The sequence below is a fragment of the Betta splendens genome, chromosome 21 (assembly GCF_900634795.4).
Source record: "Betta splendens chromosome 21, fBetSpl5.4, whole genome shotgun sequence".
NCBI classification, from domain to species: Eukaryota; Metazoa; Chordata; class Actinopteri; order Anabantiformes; family Osphronemidae; genus Betta; species Betta splendens.
In genome coordinates, this window is record NC_040899.1 from 6684779 (window position 1) to 6701434 (window position 16656).

The 16656-nt window shown below is 41.8% G+C and overlaps 2 protein-coding genes across 5 annotated transcripts; one reads left to right on the forward strand and one right to left on the reverse strand.

The window, feature by feature from the left end:
- Nucleotides 1–95: 95 nt before the first annotated feature.
- Nucleotides 96–4927, reverse strand: si:dkey-192g7.3 (uncharacterized). Of its 3 annotated transcripts, XM_029135835.3 has the most exons (6): nt 4408–4927; nt 4039–4175; nt 2456–2773; nt 2081–2365; nt 1813–1933; nt 96–1618 (listed from the first exon to the last, which is right to left on the reverse strand). In XM_029135835.3, the coding sequence occupies exons 2-6, from the start codon at nt 4100–4102 to the stop codon at nt 1570–1572; spliced, it is 837 nt and encodes a 278-aa protein (XP_028991668.1). In that variant the 5' UTR covers nt 4103–4175; nt 4408–4927; the 3' UTR covers nt 96–1569. The 3 variants fall into 3 exon arrangements, with proteins under 3 accessions (XP_028991668.1, XP_028991669.1, XP_055361062.1); XM_029135836.3 differs by lacking the exon at nt 4039–4175 and having other exon boundaries at nt 4408–4863; XM_055505087.1 differs by lacking the exons at nt 4039–4175; nt 4408–4927 and adding an exon at nt 3787–3992.
- Nucleotides 4928–5899: 972 nt separating this feature from the next.
- appb (amyloid beta (A4) precursor protein b) lies at nt 5900–16622 on the forward strand. Of its 2 annotated transcripts, XM_029135826.2 has the most exons (18): nt 5900–6156; nt 8592–8759; nt 8852–8981; nt 9071–9183; nt 9299–9489; nt 9574–9809; nt 9978–10145; nt 11551–11684; nt 11818–11892; nt 12143–12301; nt 12585–12713; nt 12898–12997; nt 13460–13527; nt 13846–13984; nt 14066–14119; nt 14276–14361; nt 14441–14587; nt 14667–16622. In XM_029135826.2, exons 1-18 carry the CDS (start codon nt 6097–6099, stop codon nt 14766–14768), a joined length of 2259 nt encoding a protein of 752 aa, XP_028991659.1. In that variant the 5' UTR covers nt 5900–6096; the 3' UTR covers nt 14769–16622. The 2 variants fall into 2 exon arrangements, with proteins under 2 accessions (XP_028991659.1, XP_028991660.1); XM_029135827.2 differs by lacking the exon at nt 9978–10145 and having other exon boundaries at nt 5902–6156.
- Nucleotides 16623–16656: the final 34 nt, after the last annotated feature.

Consider the following 16656-nt stretch of genomic DNA (forward strand, 5'->3'; position numbering starts at 1 on the left):
ATTAAAGAACTGAGCTAACCTGAGCAACATGACAACTATGTTGTACACACTTCAAAGAAACAAAAGCGCAAGTAACAGCAATGACAAACCACATGAACAATAAGCAACACAATGTGAGTTATTGAAAATCTTTTCCATTTCTTTTTCCATTGCTCACCTTAGAAAGTTTTGACATTCACATTATTGTATTTCATTGCCACGCCCTGACTTGGCACACACTTTTAAAGGCAGGAGCAAAGCTGCTGGTCACAACCAGAATACAGGTCTAGCGGAGAACTGTGCATCTAGACCAGTAAAAGTTTTCCCAGTTCACAAGCATGTTTTTACATTACAAATATAAAAAGGTATTATAAAAGTCTCTGTTTGCTTATAAAGGTAGGGATCATTTGCAGATGTTGTTGTGCCAGCTAAGTAATAAATATTAATCAAATGTTTTTTAGTGAGCCATGTACAATATATAGTTCTGACATTATGGTACATTACAGTTTTTATTGATCGCTTTGACCTGTTTTAAGAAACTAGTTTCCACTAAGTGTTCATTATCATTATTCCAGCAGAGCATCAGACACATGTAGCTTATGTTTAAACCCGTTCTCATTAGATTGACACTTGATCTCCTCCCTTTTGCAAAACAGTTATCACTGATGTTAGATTTGACTGTAGTTTAGTTTATATGTACTTTCTGTAATATTTACAATATTTCAGTTTTTTGCCACAGTTTGAAAAATGAATGTTATGGATTCAGTGAATCAAAGCATTTCTTTATCTGGATCCAATTATTTGCAAAAAAGTTAAATTTAACACAAACTTCAAAGGCAACAAATAGCAACAGGCTCCAATGACGATCAATGAAGCAGTGATTCACACTGAGATCAGTGGTTTGTATTTTGCTGTCCACTGTTATGACTGATTGGACGTGTTTATGTACTTGGTTGCAAGTTGTATTGTTTGAAGGCAAAATGAGCTTTTGTTCCATATGTCAAATGTTTTGACACGGTTAGAGCCTTTAGCAAATAAAATGTGTCATTGGAGCAGCTGTTTAGACCTGTGTGGGAACTGTTTAGAAAAGCATTTTATTGGACGGCTGCGTCAAAGCGATCTATAAAAACTAATATCTTTTATACGGTGAAAATAACAAAACGTTTGTTACAGCTTGTAAAACAGTGAATGTCTCTGCATGTAGGTTATAGTACTTGTAACAATATATATTAAACTGATAAATGGCTCAGTTCTGCAATTATACAATGATAGATGATTAGAAAAACACTATATCTGATATGTGTATTTTGTGCCTTATCTGTAATTAAAGATGAATAACTGGCTATATTGTGACACATCATATCATACACAGTCTTCGCTTACAACTGACAAACTGAAAGAAAACATTAAAAAAATCTGAACAGCTTTGATTCGTGTCCTTTTCAGAAACATAGCATTCCATGTGTGGCATGAAAACAAGATGGGACTTGTTTGTAAACAATTTCTTTGTGGGCTTGATGTCAAATTCATAAACCATCTCCTGCAAAGTGTTTTCACTTAGGGGGGCATGGAGTGAAGTCCAGCGTGTGTTCAGGGCAAGAAGGGATTAGTCTTCACTTGTCTGTGTCTCCGCAAACCTCTGGTTTAAAGAGAAAAGACACGGAAAAACACATTTCACTGCACATGGCACAAGTCAACAGAGACAAGAGCGAAACTGGCAGTTGCTTTATTTATGTATTGTGCAACTCTGGTTGAACCAGTAAAACTAAGTGAGAGTATGGAAAATGACCTTTAACAAAGATGTCACAGCGTCAAAAGAATTTAGCTACTTACTGGGAATGTTTCCATCGATACAGCAGAACCAAGGAAACGCCAATCACCAACGCAATGGGGATGAGTTTGAAGTATGCCCTGTAACATGACATTTCATTGTCTGGTTGGCGTACCCAAGGTTCTGAAATACAAGAAAAGTGAAACAATTCATTCTAAATCTAAATTTTTACAATTTTATAATAAAGTACTTTGCTGTTAAACGAGTCCTAGAATATGTAGTAGTATTACTGTGTTTACAATTGTGTAGATCACTAAAACATATAGTTACCAGGTGGGCAGAGCTCAGAAATGACTGCTGGTACGCCTTTGGCCTTGACCTTGCAAATTGGTTTCCCAGTCAGCTCAGTAATGATTTCGCTTGTGAAGGTGTGGCTTCCAGCAGCCTTTGAAGTATAGTTGTGGATTATTTTAGTTGTAGTTGAATTTGTAAGAAGCTGTTGATCCAGATACCACAGAATCTCTGTGTCTCTGTAGCGTCCCTCCACTTCACATTCCGTCCTATTTAAACTGTCATTAACTTGGTTTGTGGTTTTCTGACAAAGGTTGAAGTTTGCTGTGAGAGGTTGTTTCAATATGTTAATGATTTGACCATAAATATAGGATCATGCACTGTAAGTGTGTATAAAATGAAATGATGACTCACCAGAGACATTTAGATGTACAAATAAAGCATTGTACATGTTTTCATGTGTAAAACTGCATCTGTATTTCCCTTGGTCATCAGCTGTGATGTTGGTCAGGAGAAGAGAGCAGTTGTACTTGTCCCCATTCTGGAAGAGTTGGGCTCTGTTCTTGTATTTGTCACTGTAGTTTGAATGGTTCCCGTGGTGCACTAACACTTTCTCTTTGTTTGGCTCCTCCATTTGCCACGCGAGCACCTCGGCCAAATTTCTGTTTGGGCACGGGCACGGCAGTATGACCCTGTCTTCTATGCTGCCATTGATGACCACCTTATCATCACCTAGAACACACAAAGCAGCGTGGCATTAGTCCGGTTCAGGTCTGAGACATTTGTTATTACCAGACATTCATTCTAGTCATTTGTTCTGCTTCAACACTCCAGGCTGATGAACTAGCTCTGATTGTGGCACAGTATGTTCAGAATCTGTGTGAGACCAATCAGGTCACACTTTCACACAATCCCAATACGTTTTTCTTTTTATAAACACACCAGAGGTTTCCATCATATGTTTTTAAAACTAATTAAAATGTTGTCTCTGTCAAATGGTAGATGCCTAGAGATGTCCTCTGGAATTGCGGACTAGTTTCTGTAAAACCTGGACAGGTTCAGTGACCTCTTAGTGGTTACATTCATTCTACTCAGTGTTTCAATACTAAGGTTTATGGATGTCAGTGTTTAAAGTCCAAAAACTGTAAACAAATGTGTAAAAAACTTCACTGTAGTTATTAACAATCCTCATGCACACTCATACACATGATTTTTTTAGATAATAGAATTATCTCACTTTACTTTTGATCCATTTAATATTTGTAATATTTAGAGAATATGAAGGATTTAAATGTTTAATTACAGAAGTAATTACAGTATTATAGGTAAACTCTTCTAGTCCTGGAGTACATAATATCTGTTAAATTTTAATAACCTAATAAATCAAATCTTTTAATTACTGTGTACAACTGTGCATGACTCAACTTACATCCTTTCAATTGTAGAACAGAAATAAAAACAAACCATGTAGTGAGAAAACTCCTGCTCTCACTTTGTTTTTCCTTTAGAAACCAAGAAACCTAAACAAATCACAAGTGTGACATGTTTGTATAAACTGAAAGTTTAGGAGTCCCAAGTTACAATATAATCCTATCTTATTTTCTACACAGGACAGTGACGATAGCGAACTTGTTGTCTTTTCAATTCTGCATTTAATGCCTTAATGGCTGCGAAACCAGATACACTTGGAAAATAAATGCACACAATCGTTTTGATGGATGACTCACCCCGTACAATAAACTTACCCGACAACTCAAGACTTTCCCTCGTCACGATTCGTTATAAGTAGATCAACCACTTGTCAACAACACAGCAGCTTTACAAAGCGCAAAATCTGACGCTGCAACGCGTGCAGCCACGGGAGACGTGAAGTCAGAGGACGCCAAGTCTGAGTTATGTGTGGTGTCACAGGGTTAAGTACACTTCCTCTCTCGCTGCGCATTGTAATGGACTACGGTAATAGTTGGCACCGCAAAGCGAATGGAACACAAACTTACACCAGTTGCAGTTGTATCCTTCTAAGAACAATGGCCGCCCATTATTGTGTATGGTGTGGATCATGTCCTTCTCATCCGCTACCTGAGCCAAACTTTTTGTGTTTCCATGGTCCCAAAAATGGGATGTGAAGTACAGTCTATGAAATAATTAATAAAAGTTGAACGATCTGGTCTGTCAGGAAGGACATTTGTGGACATTTGAAGAAACTCTTTCAACGCACATTCATGGGAGCAAGCAGCATAAAATGCCCATCACTGCCTCAAAATAAACAATTAATCAATATTGATGTTTTATTCATTTAGCTGTAAAAAAACCTACGGATTTATAGTGTGACAAATGACAATGTGATCTGAAGGTGTGAAACTTACCTGAGACAATCAGAACCATAAGCATGGCCAGAAATGTCTTCATGTCTGCGGATGGACAGCGTCTGGTGATGCGTGTTTTCCTCCCCGAGAAACGCTGCTAGAGTCGTGTGACACTCTCTTTGAGCATTATTTCTCAAATCGGCTGGTTTCGATCGAAATGTCAAGATCCGCAAAAGATCGGCACAAACCACCAGCCGCGAACAGAACAGCAGCAGCCGTCAGACCGCGGCGGCTCTCACCATTTCTAGAAGGAAACGGCACCCGGAGTAAAGTCCAACGTCTCGAGCTTCCGGCGCGCGAGCAAAAAGTGCTCAGCGCAAAATGAATGTCTGGTAGAAACTGATTCCCGTCCGCGGAAGGAGGTGTCACTGTGGTTTTATACTAAAAGAAGGACGGACAAATCCTCCCTCAATTGCACAATACAAGCTCGAATTAGGATTCTGGCTGTTGGACTGACATTTACACGCCCACGCGGGGTAGAGAGTGATACCCAATATAATTGCATCGCTCTTGTTTTACATGGACCAGATGATTGGAGTTCCCCATGTGTTGCACGCCTCCGTATAGAACGACTGACTGACTGTACAGGTTCCACGTTAAATGCAGGGGCGCGCTGAGGGAAGAGCAGGGGTGGCCTCACCCCAACGCACTCTGATGCCAGGTAGTGGCTTGATATAAATGCAATGTGGCCACATGGGAGTGAATAAGTGGATTTACTGTTTATGTAAGAGACTGATGTGATGCATGGGGGGGGGGTCTCAATTATGGCCACAAGGGGCATCTCCCCACAGGTGAGACCAGATGTCAGCGCTCGTTTTTTTCAGACTGATAAATGCGATGTTGTAGCGAACGTGCTAGCAGATATAGCATTGAATGTCCGCACACCAAAAGCATATGCTAACTTTTCTTTTACGTGTTTTTTAAATTATGCTCCTGGTGCTCGTTATGTGTACGTGTCCATGTGTGTAGATGTATTTGATTTTTTTTTTTTTTTGAGTTGATAAATGCGAGCACAGACAAGCAGCGTCATCCTCCGTCTCCTTTGTGAAAACTGTTTTGCAGTTTACATTTAATCTGTTACTGGGACCTGTAACGCATAACCTTCACAAGCACAACTAAGCACAGTCGTGTGAGCAATAAAGTATTATTGAAACCAAAGTAATTATAACAGTTTTTAATTGAAGTTGTTTTGTCTATGCTGCACTTGCCAGCAGGCAGATTACACCAACAACAGTTAGAATAGTTAACGTTGTCAGGCCTTTCTTTACCTCCATAATGTTCTGACTCATTTGCTCTTTGTTCTGACTTTATTATTTATTATTGTAAAAATGTTAAAAAAACATGTAAAAAATATATATATTTAATCGTTCGTACGTCATTAAAGATCTAAACATATTCGTAAGTTTTCAAACACACCTTATTTGAACGCTTGATGTTGGCGGTGAGGGCAGCGCACGCACGCACGCACGCACGCGCCTGCTCCCCGCCCCCATCCAATCCAAACGCGTCCCAGCCTCTCGCCGTCACCATCCGGAGCTGAGCGGGGAAGGATCAGCGGGATCGGACAGTTCAGCCGCCGCCGCCGCGACGTCGACGCGCATCCACGCCTTGCTTCCACGAACACACGCGCAGCGCTTATACCGGGGACGTCGTGATCGCACGGGGGGCGCCGGACACCGGGAGGACGCGATGGGCGAGCGCACGGCGTGTCTGCTGTTGCTGGTGGCGACCTTGACGCTTTCATCCGAGGTGAGGACTGGCGGAGCAGCCTCCGTCTGCTCGTGCGGGACGTCGTAAGCCGAGCCCGGGCTGCGCGGGTCTGCGGCCTTTCGCTAACAGCACCGGACACCGGGGCGACGTGTCCGGGGCTGAAGAACTGCGCATTAGGCGGTGCTGAGCCACAACGGCACCACTATTATCTGCTTCTGGGTCCCAGAGGCCCGAACCCCGATTTCACCAGGACGTCACATTTCCCTGTCCGCTTTGACGTTATGTTGTCCGAGGTCCCAAAGTGTCTGATTGCGGCTAACTGCGTAGTATTAGACTCGCAATAACAGCAACGCTACCGAGGCTACCGTTAGACGTGAATGATTGACAGCTCAGCCCTGCCACGGACGTTTGTTTGTCTGGGGGTGTTTTTGTTTGTTTTTATTATGGTCACTTGGTTGTATGAGTGAGTCAGTTAGACTTATAGTTAGATTTAAAGACAAGCCCCTTCACTGTTGCTGTGATTTGGTGGTGCAGGTCCGGCTAAGCTAGCTGTTAACGTTAGCTTTAGCCGTCGCTTTGCAGAGATTACACGGATTTTCGTGGCAGCTGCGTTGCGCGAACCAACTGAAAACGTTCGTCTTGTCCCGTTAAAAGGACTAAAATGACTAACGAACGCAGGGACTCCGGCTGTGATCACATCAGCGTCCGGCGCGATGCCAACGTGTGGAGCTGCTGTTCGGTGCTGGTGCTGGTGCTGCTGCGTCGACCTGGCCCACTGGACCCAGTAGTGTTGCAGCTGCTCCTATTGCTGAGGAGAATGGGAAAAAAAAGGACGCAGCCTTTTGAGTTTGACTTGAGCAAGATGGCGTCTGCTTCTGCTGGACCACAGAGAAATTCATAGCTCAGAGTCAGCTGAAAATATGATGAGGAGAGCCAGCAGTGGAATATGAAATCATCTGATGTGTGGGGCTGTTCCTTCGTGATCCTCGTGCAGAGACAAAGGCTCCGAACGGGGGAGTTATTAAACAGTTCAGGTTGAATTAAGTGAAAAACTTATTGTAGCTGAAGCAATGTCTCAACAGAACCAGTTTTTAATGTCAAGCTATTTTTTACTATGCCTGTGATTGATCTGATTCTGGATTTGACCTAAACCTTCACAGTGTTTTTACACTGTTTTTCACTGTGGTACTGGTAGAATTGACATTTTTGAAGGGCTGTATTACAGATAAACATGAAGAGTTTTGTCCTAAAGTGCTATTTAATCCAAGTTATTGTTGCAGCGTGTCTCCTTTTTGCTCCTCTCGTTTTTCGTTTATCCTCTTTTCAGGCGACAGCCTGAAAAGAGCCTGCGGTACCAATACCTAGAAGTGATAACCTTCATGCAGCAAAAGGAACTGCTGCAACACTCAGCTACAGTCGCAGAGCGGTTGATGTAGGATCAGGTCAAAATAGTTATCGCAGTGTAATAAGCACAGGCTGGTCCCACATGTTTAATGTGGCGTTGTCTGATTTACCTGCTCAAATATTCTTTGAAGTACAGGGTGTTTTATATTTTGTAGTGTATTACACACATCTGCATAACACCAGGTGCTGGCTCATGCATGCACTGCTTACTCTAGCAGTTTGTCTGTTTTGGATGTGGTATAAACAGAATGAGCAAGATAGAGGTGCCAAGATGCATAACAAAACAGAACTGCAGATTTTATAAATGATGAATAACATTATGGAATGAGGCGAGGAGAAAGGCATTTTAGCAGATAGACCCAGTGGGCTATTCCATCCTGAGGAGGCTAATGTTATGCAGGCAAACGGGGTCAGAACTGTCCAGTTCAAAGATTGGCAGCAGATGCCTCGATTGCGGGTGTATTTTTAGATGCAGCATCAGCGTCTTTTGTCTCTCTGATGTTTGCCAGAGAAATAAAGGGCCCCTGAGGTGACACACAACAAGACTTCCTCCAATTGTTTTATCCAAATGTGCTGGGAAGAAAACAATGAGGACCTGTGTCAGATTGGACACTAGGCAGCCAAAGCTAATAAAAGTTTGTATTTTATGTTCTTTTGAATTTAGTATTAATTGTTTTTATTAGTCTTTGTTATGGCAGGTTCTAAATTCGTCAGTGCACTTGCTCTACAAAGGCCTTATGAGACAGGCTAACAAACCACACCTGAGCTTCCCTGGTACTGTATTGTTTAACCCACCGGCTTATGGGCTTAGAGGGCGAACATGCTTTAGGTTTAAACCAGTAGCAATTTAATATTTATTTGTATTAAAAACTTAAATGCACAATGATACTACAGAATAATCTAAAAAGGCCATTATCCCACTACTACAGGGGATGGTTTGGCAAAGGAAGTAGTATACACAGATCCAAATCCCAACAAATCTATACATACATAAGTCGCATGAAGAGCTATTTATGGTTAAGTCGGTCTAGTAGCCATTCTTTATTGCTGACCATCTCTTCTCTGTTCAGGTCCCTGCTGATGACTCTGTGGGTTTGCTAACTGAGCCCCAGGTTGCCATGTTCTGTGGAAAGCTCAACATGCACATCAATGTCCAGAGTGGCAAATGGGAGTCTGATCCCTCTGGCACAAAGGGCTGCATTGGCACCAAGGAGGGCATACTGAAGTACTGCGAAGAGGTATTTATACAGACTGAGGCGACCCTGTAGAGCTGGATAAGGACAATATGAGAGACAGCAACCAAGACTTAAAATCTCTCCCCTTTGTCCAGGTGTATCCAGAGCTGCAGATCACAAATGTTGTGGAAGCCAACCAGCCCGTGAGCATCCAGAACTGGTGCAAGAAAGGCCGCAAGCAGTGCCACAGTCACGCACAGATTGTCGTGCCATATCGCTGCTTGGGTAAGCAGCCATGATCCCACAGCTGCATGTTGTTAGTGAGTAAATGTACAGTGTTAAACACCTGGGTCAAATATGTATTCATGTTGCAGTGGGAGAGTTTGTGAGTGACGCTCTGCTCGTCCCTGACAAGTGCAAGTTCCTGCACCAGGAGCGCATGGACCAGTGTGAAAGCCACCTTCACTGGCACACTGTAGCCAAAGAGGTGGGAATCAGATGGAATCTCATCTCCATGAACATCATCATATCGCGAACATCATTATTGTTTGTACTGTAAATGCTGTAGAGGTTGTAATTGGTGTAATTACTTTGATGATCAGTCCTGCGGAGACCGCTCTATGAACCTCCATGACTATGGGATGCTGTTGCCCTGCGGCATCGACCGTTTCCGAGGGGTGGAGTTCGTCTGCTGTCCGGTGGAGGCAGAACGAGAGTCGGAGAGCACGGACCTAGAAGGGGAGGAGTCTGACGTCTGGTGGGGCGGAGCTGAGACAGAATACTCTGATAACAGGTAGCATCGCATGCCAGTGTTCAGCACCTGAGCCAGACGTTTGGTGATACCGAGCCTGACCCCGACCGACCCCTTTCTTCACAGCATGTCGCGTGCAGCAGACAACGAGCCCGCCCTCACCGAGGATGATGATGTCAACGAGCAGGCGGAGACCTTCGACCTAGATGACAACGGAGATGGGGACAATGACGACGACAACAACGACGAGGAAGACGTCGATGACATGACTGATGAACGGGAGAGTGATGAGCGCAGTGCTAACATTGCCATGACGACAACCACCACAACCACCACCGAGTCTGTTGAGGAGGTGGTTCGAGGTAATAATTTTAGTGAACGCACATCCTTTTTGTTGACGTTGACGTCGGTGGTTATGTTTCTGCTGTTCCATTCAAGCGATGCTTGTTGTTGACATGGGTTTTCCCTGAAATTGCTTTGATGTTCATATTTATATATAATATGCTTTTGCTTGTGTGTACGTATCTCAGCTGTGTGCTGGGCTCGTGCTGAGTCAGGCCCGTGTCATGACATGTTGGAGCGTTGGTTCTTCATGCCCAAGAAGGGCCGCTGTGCTCCCTTCTTGTTTGGGGGCTGTGGGGGCAACAGGAATAACTTTGAGTCGGAGGAATACTGCCTAGCTGTCTGCAGCAGCTCGTGTAAGTCCCAGGACTGGAGTCTTCTGAAGCCTGAAGTCCCCACACCACATCACAAGCCTGAGTCCTGTCCTCAGGCGGCTGCAGATTGTCTCTGTGTGTCATGTACCTTTTCTATTGTGTCTGTCTGAGTGTCTGATGGCTTCTACACAGTCAGAGCACTGATCCGGTTGCTCCCGGTGTTTTTTTATTACACTTTTATCGTTTCAGTAAGATTAAGTCCTCTCTTAAATTAGGTTCTTTAGAGAAAAAATGTCTAGAAAGGCTGGCAAGATTCTGTATTTTCCACTTCCAACAAATCTCATGAGAAGATCTTCATGTATGACGATGAAACATCAGCCAGAGCTAACCAGTCACTGCTTATTATATTATTATTATATATTTGGCAGACAGTAAGAGTGGTACCTGAAGTATTCGTTGCTCTATTCCTGTTGGCTACTTCAGGTATTAGTATTATTGTTAGTAGTTTTATTATAATTGAAGGTTTTGGAAAACATTACTCAGACACGAGAGCGTGACTGACTGATTTATTGGAATACAACTGGCTGTAAATATATAATTGCAGGGTTTGTTGGATTGATCGAATCAATTGCAATCACCATTCGCTTATAAGATTTGTTAGACTTTTACTTTTCTTTTGGATTTGTTGACAATATGGTAAATATAGAACGCCACCAGCTTTTTAATGGCTTCAAAATAAACCGTTTCACATAAATAGAGATTTGTCTTATGATTGGTTTTATATCAAACCCATGCAATGAAAGGAAAATTTAAAAAAGACTATACACCAAGTGAGTGTCCTTGATGGAAAGTGGCCATGACTCTCTCTCTCTTGTATAAATCTGTCATCGACTTTCATATAATTTATTACTCATTTTGTTCTAACCAGTTAAACTAACCGTTCTTTCTTGCAGCATGTGGACGAAGCCGTGTCATTACTGAACCTTTAATGTCAGTGTGCACCTGCATGCATACGTGTATGTGTGTATTCATTGTATGGAAGGGTGATTTTCTGCTTCGACACGAGAAGTGAAGCACGATTCTCCTCAGCAGTGCAGCATTTACCCTGATCCTGACTGGGCACTTTTCCTCTTATCTTCCCACATCAAACAACGATACAAATTAACATACAAACAGACGTGGAAAACTTCAGTATCGTCTTGTTTTTTGATAATGTTTGTCTCGTTTTATACCATTGTTTAGATTTATGTTGGAACAACTCTTTGTGTGTCTAACCTGTGTTATTAACACACCTGCTAAACCTGTTGTAGCCATTGTATTAGATTACTGTGGTCTTAACTGACACCCTGTCACTGACTCTCTGGAATGCATTGTGTGTTTTCTGTGTTTATTGATCCCTTTTGATTCATTAGTTTTGATTCAGTTTGACCCCGTCTTTTTTCCTTAGTGCCCACCATGGCCCCAAGTCCTCCAGATGCTGTGGATCATTACCTTGAATCTCCTGGTGATGACCGTGAACACACCGACTTTCAAAAGGCGAAGGAAAGCCTGGAGGCCAAACACAGGGAGAAGATGTCTGAGGTGTGTGTGAAAGTGTGACTGATTTGTCGTGACACTTTTTTTTCTCTTAAACATTTGCCAAGTAGAAGCTGATCTGGCACCTACAAGGATGAAATATTAGCTTTATCTCTAACATCATGCTCTTTATGCTCAGGTGATGAGAGAGTGGGAGGAGGCTGAGAGACAGGCCAAGAACCTTCCACGTGCTGACAAGAAAGCAGTCATCCAAGTAAGATACAGTTATTATTATTATTATTATTATTATTATTATTATTATTAATAATAATAATAATAATAATAATAATAATAATAATAATAATAATAATAATAATAATAATAATAATAATAATAATAATAGAAATAAAAGAGATATAGTTATTTTATGTTATATTTTTGTATAATAATTTTGTTTTATGTATATTTAATGTGCCACATTGTAGGATAACAATACTATCATGTAAAATGCATCGTATTTGCAGCATTTCCAGGAGAAGGTCGAGGCTCTGGAGCAGGAGGCAGCCGGGGAGAGACAGCAGCTGGTAGAGACCCACATGGCCCGCGTAGAAGCTCTGCTCAACAGCCGTCGACGTCTGGCTCTGGAAAACTACCTCAGCTCTCTACAGGCCAACCCTCCACGGGTGCATACACACCGCTACACGTATTCATCAACATAACACTGCACTCTTCAGTTAAAACCATAAGGAGCCGTTACATAAAGGCATGGGCGTATGCAGCGTTAGGAATTCATTTAATAACAACCATCAACAGTTTCCTTAATGAAGTTTATATCTGTCAAACTACCCTGTTATTTAGTGAGAACTACAGTGAAGTGAAACAAAAAACACAAGTTCATATCACGATCATGCGTGACTAAAAGCGTTGGCTCAGCCCACTAACGGCACGAATGCCCCCCCCCCCCAGCCTCGCCAGGTGCTGAGTCTGCTGAAGAAGTACGTCCGTGCAGAGCAGAAGGACAGGCAGCACACGCTGAAACACTACGAGCATGTCCACACAGTCGATCCCAAGAAGGCCGCTCAGATTCGCCCTCAGGTACTTCACCGCCCACAAAAACAAAAAACAGTTAGCTGCAATAGAATTATTGAATAGTTTAGTTTACCGTAGATTTGAAAGTACAAACATGAAAACGTTAAGTTCACTGTTCCAATAGGATGTTAAATGAATTGTGTGAAACCACTTTGTTTTTTTATATGTGGAACTTTATTCTGATCATTAGGTTTTGACCCACCTTCGCGTAATTGATGAGAGGATGAATCAGTCACTGGGTCTTTTGTACAAAGTACCTAGTGTAGCTAATGAAATCCAAAACCAAGTTGGTAAGTGTTGCTTCATACTTTAACAGTGAGGTAATTGTCTCATGGCTCTAGCTTCACATGTAATAGAAACAACAACATTGTGTTGCTCTTGGAAAGAATGTAAATAAGCTTTCTTCTGTTTAACTGTTGCACTGTTTAAGTTATTGTTCATCTGCTTTTAGAGGCAGTAAACACCCTTGGTTTGATAAAATGCAGACGTCTCAAACCAATCTTCTCACTATTAGTAAAGGCAGTATAATTACCCCCGGGGTAATGGTGCTGTGGTAACGTAAAGGCTACACTAATTAACAGCCGCACAGCCTCCTGCAATGCTGAGTGAGGCTGGAGTTGCGTTGTTATAGTGTAGCTGATGTCTTGTGATGAATTACCTGCTGATAACGCAGCGTCTTTACAGCAATCAGGACAATAGATGCAGTTTACCTGGCATCACTTACACTCACTCAATGTTTTTTTGTCTCCCAGCACTTATCGTGCAGAGAGTTCAGGCAGAGCTGTCTCAGCAAGTCTCTTCCCTGCAGAGTGATGGTCGGGTGAGTGAAGCTGCACCCATGCACATGTGGAGTCTATCCTGCATTTTCTCTCTCACACATTTATAAATAGAATCACCTTTTAGTTTTCAGAATAACGCAAGACAAAGTCAACAAAGCCGTGTTGAGATAAGGCTTAGGTGTAGGCCGGAAGAAGGTGGATGAAATACTGGATTAAAATCATTTGTTTTCTTAATGTGTTAAGATGCTTGGATAATAACCGTGTGTGGTTACACACGTTCCTCTGACGAGTTTCAATCTCCCAGGATGCCACTGTAATCACACAATGACATGCTTTACTCATTATCTTCGTGCCTGCAGGTGGATGGCAGGGTGAGTTACGGTAACGACGCTCTGATGCCTGATCAGACGTACAGCTCTGCTCCTATGGACTATGGCCTGGATGGACTCGGCTTCATCCACCCGGAGAGCTTCAACCAGCCCAACACGGAGAACCACGGTAACACACAGTGGCAAAGTGTGTAGGTGCACTTTCAGAAAGGTAACTTTCTCACTATTAAATTTTTAATATTGGTTGCAGTTGAGCCTGTTGATGCTCGTCCAATTCCAGACGGAGGATTGCCAACAAGACCAGGTAAGTGGGTATACTGGGATTTTTACTTTTTACTTTCAGATAAAACAATTCAGCATTAAACGGAATCAGGCTACAGCCATTATTAAAAATGTATGAGAAAAAATAAACACAAAGTACATACTGATGTGTGTTGGATTTGTGCCTCATGTTTTTCAGTATCTGCTCTTAAGCATGAACAGATGCTTGTAAAGGAGACTGAAGAGAGGCAAGATGCTGGCTTTGAGGTTTACCATCAAAAACTGGTTGGTACTACATTTGTTTCCAGCACCTTATCGTTTGGTTTTTTTTCTCTCTGCATATAAATGTCTTTTTTCTTGGCAGGTGTTTTTTGCTGAAGATGTGGGTTCAAATAAAGGTGCCATTATTGGACTTATGGTTGGAGGAGTTGTCATAGCAACAGTCATTGTGATTACCTTGGTGATGCTGAGGAAGAAACAATACACCTCGATTCATCACGGTGTAATTGAGGTAAAAGAAGTGTGATTTAGTTGTGTGTGAAATGCAGCAACCAGTCAGCGTTACTGACTTTGTTTATCTGTGTTTTTAGGTGGATGCAGCAGTGACACCAGAGGAGCGTCATCTGACCAAGATGCAGCAGAACGGCTATGAGAACCCCACCTACAAATTCTTTGAGCAGATCCAGAACTAGAGAACTGCTCATAGACATAGCTCCCCACCCACATACTCTCACTTGTAAGGCCTGTTCCATTTAGTTTTTTTGTCTTTAGCCCCTACCCCCTTCATGCTGTGCTGGCTGATTTTAATCTTGTTCGCAAGAACTACATTGGTATAATATTTGAACTAGTGAGGGGTTTGAGACAGATCAACTCGATATGGAACAAATCCTTCTTAATCTCCTGATCTCTTGTTGTACAGAGAACCACTCGAGCTTATATGTATCTACAGTTGGGCAGACAAAGGTATGTGGTTTCGCCTGCGCATTTCAGCCAAAAAAACAGAAACATAGTGTTTATACTAAAAACCAACATCTGCAGACTAAGTCATATATCATGGCCGCAGCTGAGACCACTTGATCAGACTTTGTCTCGTTTCCCTCAAACGGTCCCACCCGGCCCCATTCCCCCACTTTCAGATGACAGCTGTGCTGTGTTTAATGACATGATGGCTCTTAGAGCTGGTAGGAGGAAGAGGAGCTCTCAGAGCAGCTCTCCAAACAAATAAAGCCCAAGCGTTTCAGGTTTGTTTTTCAAAAAAGTATTTAAAAAAAGAACAGAAAAATATACACAATCAAAATATGTAAAAGCTGAAAAATACTGAATGTTTTCTGTTTTTTTATGTGTAATATATTACAATGAGATTAGCAGTAAGTATATGTAGTGCATGGCAATAAGACAGATACAGTATACTATGTGTTGAGGGAGTGATCCTCTTACTAGACATTTTAGCAGGATTGTACATTTCTAGTGTCTTCTTTGTGATCTTGTGATATGAAGAAGAAAGAGTATTCGGAATCTGGTCTGCTTTGTGGTCACACAGACTTGCTTTAAGAGAATCTTGTCTCTTTATGCTCATTTCCATGCTTCACTGTTGTTAGCTGCATGGGCAAAATGCTCTATATGTAATATATGAAGTGTAATAGTATTTGAAGGGAGACGATTGTGTTACTTTTTGCGTTCTATGCACTCTGTCATTTTGAAAGTCTATTATTACCAAATATTATTGCTGTGAAGTCCCTCACACCAATTCATTGTCGCTGCACATTGAGTTTTACTCATGAAAAGCAAGGTCAAAAGTTAGAAAGGAGCTTTCCTAAAGTGTTCCATTCCAGACGCATCATTCCATTGTGTCTTGATTGTAAATATTTGGAAGACGGAGGTTTGGTTCTCAATACTCCCGTTCAATGTTAAGCTCCACCTCTGTTTACCCTCACCATATTCTTTCCAAACCCCCACTTTTCATGTTTATCCTCTCTCTAGCTTTGTCAGCAATATTGTACAGCGTGGTCAGTGTATTTGATAAACGGAGATCTTGCTGGGCCTACATTCCTTCACCAAATCTCACAATCTACATGTTCTATTTTTCTACATTTCATAGTTTATACATGTATAAGTGCTTCAGTTTGCCCTGTGTGGCTATTCCTTTACCTGCATATCTTCTGTTTAAGCCCCATTGACACTGAGACGATAAACACATCTCATTAGCATAGAAACACGTTTCCCTCTCCCTTAAGTTATTAATGCCACCTCCAGTAACCATGAATGTGACATGCATATTGCATTTATACCATAGATATACAACACATATCACCTCTACACATTATATCCACATGTGTACAGAAACACTAACTGAAGCTCGTAATCAGGTGAATGTTAAAATTTGTACTGATGCTCACTCTGGGTGTCTTTGAAGTGATAAAATAGATGCTTTTTTTCCCCTCACTAATTTGGTGAACTTCCTCTATGTGTAGTTAAATGATCCATTTGCTTAAGAGTAAGACGAAGCTTTCTACACTCACTATATCATTAATAAAATTTTGAATGTACGCATGTCTTTGTCATTGAGTTTCAAACTAATCG